General features: G+C 32.3%; 1 protein-coding gene across 1 annotated transcript in view; it reads right to left on the bottom strand.

The window, feature by feature from the left end:
• Positions 1-2,124, bottom strand: part of LOC106111493 (integrin alpha-9-like) — a 13,691-nt gene extending 11,567 nt beyond the window's left edge. The window contains exon 1 of the mRNA XM_013293612.1: positions 2,103-2,124. Coding sequence (XP_013149066.1) covers positions 2,103-2,124 — 22 coding nt within the window. The remainder of the gene's footprint in view (positions 1-2,102) is intronic.
• Positions 2,125-3,211: the final 1,087 nt, after the last annotated feature.

Here is a 3,211-nt window from a genome sequence, read left to right as displayed (position 1 = left end):
AAGTGGCTTTCGCCCAAGCACCGTCCGCGCGGAATTTAAAAAAAAATTGTAAGTGGCCTATGTGTTCTTCCAGACTATCAGCTACATCTATGCCAAATTTCAGAGAAATTTCAGAGATTCGTTCAGCCGTTTAGGCTCTAACAAGATGGATGTCATCCATCCATCCAAACTTTCGAATTTATAATATCAGCAAGATAAATAATCATTTTTAAAATATATCTGAAAGTGTCTTTATTCTTAGGATTATTATTTGATCTTTCTACTACTGAAATAAGTTTGTTTTTGTGGTTCTAAAAATACTTTTAAACCAGTCTAAAGCACATATATTTCTCTGTCAAATGAAATGAATCACAAAACTTACCCCATATCACTTAACAAAACTGAATAACCAAAATATTTAGATTCGGCATCAGGTAAATAAGTTATTTTACTGCCTTCATGAAAAATAACACTACACCCACATAAAATCACTTTTAAAATAAAAATAAAAGCACATGATTTAATTATTTCCATTGTGAATAAAACTATTGTAATAAAAATATGTACATACAAGCGTCTGCAATAAAATAACGATGGACACTGGTACAATGTTTATGTCAAGTAATGAAACGGTATTTACTTTCAAACGAAAATGAACTTTAGACCACACATAATAAGTACTGATTTACGTTACCACTAACGCAAGATAGTTTTAATATTACATTGTCGTATGTTATCGTTATTTAATGTGAACTAATTATCATTAATAGTAATAATAAGATTAAATAATTAATAATAATTAGTTTAAAAAAATAATTATGCTTTAAATTTTAATTTAATTAGAGTATTCAATTAAAATTTGAAGTGTACATGCAATGCAAGGATACTGCCATTGTCCCAAACTATACAGGTACAGTAGGGGACACTGGCAGTGTACCACTTTAAGTGACAGCTTGGATGTTTTGTTTGTATAGATGACGCGGAACTATAATCAAGAAGTTTTTAAATTATTTTAAACTAGCTGTTCCAGTGCGGCTTCATCCGCATGAAATGTCAAAATTCAAATGCATAAATGACAATTGCTTCTTTGATGTTGGCAGCAACTTATGGTCTCTTTCCCTCATTAGGATTTTTATACAAAACATTTACCCCCTAAGTTTAATGGCGTGAAAATATATAGCCTAAAGCGTGACGTAAGTGTAGGGCTTTTTATTAAAGAAAAAAAACTATTCAAAAGTATGCTGTGATTGCTGACATCTTAGGCAACAAAGAAGTGTGTGTTTACGCTTTATTATAATAGTATAGATATGTCATTTCAAAAAAAGATCGGTGACAAATCATTGCTTTTTATTATTATTCCGTGGTTATGATAGCTACCTAATTGGTTATTTGTTAGGGGCGGAGTTTGTCTTGTAATAAGGCAATATTTATGAAAGTGTGATACCGCGTATTTCAGCAACTGTACATACAAAAATGACAAATTACTTTATATGAACAATTTATCGTACTCTTTCCTGTGAGATAAACTTTGCCGCTCGGACTACTAAATGTAAGTTTAAAGGTTTGAGCGCACTTGTCCACTCATCTCCCATCTAGTACAGCAATGACATCGCTGCGATTAAAACTTGATCGGTGTTCCGACCACGGGGCTTGCGCCGCCCCTAACGGGACGTGATGTGCTACCTGGTTCGTGTGGACTTGATAATTGCGCGATAACCTTTATTTACATGTGATGTAAATCTGTCACGCAATAGCTTGATCAATAGTATACACGTTACGATATTGACTATTGTACATTACCTTATATCTCGTTAAAGTTGTCTTCTCTTAATTGGGTATATACTAAATATATGGATATCGCATTTTAATTTATGTTTAGTCGACATGTCATCTTCTCTTCCCACTTAAAAAATTACAAGCTCGATTAAACTGGGAATTTACAAAATCGGAATGGCGAATTCAAACTATAAAATACTATGTTAAAAGTATGAAATTCGCGGAAATTGCGTAAATACTTATAAATATGACTAATTAATCTGTTAACGGAAGTAGAAATATTCACACAATTATAATGAAATACAAATGAGTCATAAATCCATTGACTCTTCGGACAGTGGACTCACTTCCACTCCAACAATGCGTCATACTTTACGTTTTCACCCAAAAGAAACATTTTATACACTACTAGCTGTTCCCTTGCGGCTTCATGCGCATGAAATTATGAAAATTTTATTTTATTGTTCACATTTGTCAAATTATTAATAGCAAATGTCAAAATGACAAAACTTAGCAGTCTTGCTTTCTTGATGTTGGCAACAACTTATGGTCTCTTTCCCACATTAGGGTTTTATCCAAAATATTAAGCGAGACGTAAGTGTAGGGCTTTTTATTAAAACAAAAATTATTCAAAAATATGCTGTATTTTTTGACATCTGAGGCAACAAAGAAGTGTTTACGCTTTATTATAATAGTATAGATAGATTCTAATGTTTTATTTGAAAAAGTCATAATATCTGTAATTTGTCATTGTGTCTGTAAATTGCAATTATTAATTACCACTTAGAATTTTTGAATATGATAGAAATTAAATATACTGTGTGATGAAACTCGCAATAAGTTGTAGAAATGGACTCTTGCTATTTATTTTCACCAGGTGTTAAAGGCAAGCAAAAATTTTGTCTGTAGAAGACTTATGTAGGAAGATAATTTTTTTTTAAACTAATAAAAGTACCATTAGTTTCCTCTTATACTTTTTTTCTACATGTTTATAATTTAACATTGATTTGAAACGCGTAGTCTGCGTAAACAATTTCTTACAAGGTTTTTTTTGTAGTAAATCTTTTTATGGCTATGGTAATAGTTCATTGTATTATAATTATGGTTGAAATCCAATATCAATGAATACTTTGTTTTTTCTATGGCGTTACTTAATGTACATTACAAAGAATACCTATTCCTTGAATTATACTTATTTCGAAACGAATAAGGAATACAATATAATAAGTTTGTAGAGTGGTAGTGCCTGCTTTAACATCTTAGCACGAATGGGCCGGCACGCCCGGTGTAATACCACGACCACACAGAAGACAGGCGTGAAATGGAAGCAATTCCGTGTTTCGTCTGATGAGTGTGGTGCCGAAGGCCTAATTTAAGTCACTTTCTTTTTACCACCCTTTGCTTATAAGGAAAGGATGGGAAGGGGAAGTGGATTTGACGGTGGAGGAGATGCATA

This window comes from Papilio polytes, unplaced genomic scaffold, assembly GCF_000836215.1.
Source record: "Papilio polytes unplaced genomic scaffold, Ppol_1.0 DF824158.1, whole genome shotgun sequence".
NCBI lineage: Eukaryota > Metazoa > Arthropoda > Insecta > Lepidoptera > Papilionidae > Papilio > Papilio polytes.
Note: the sequence above shows the minus strand (reverse complement) of the source record. Positions and strands in the feature narration are given on the sequence as shown.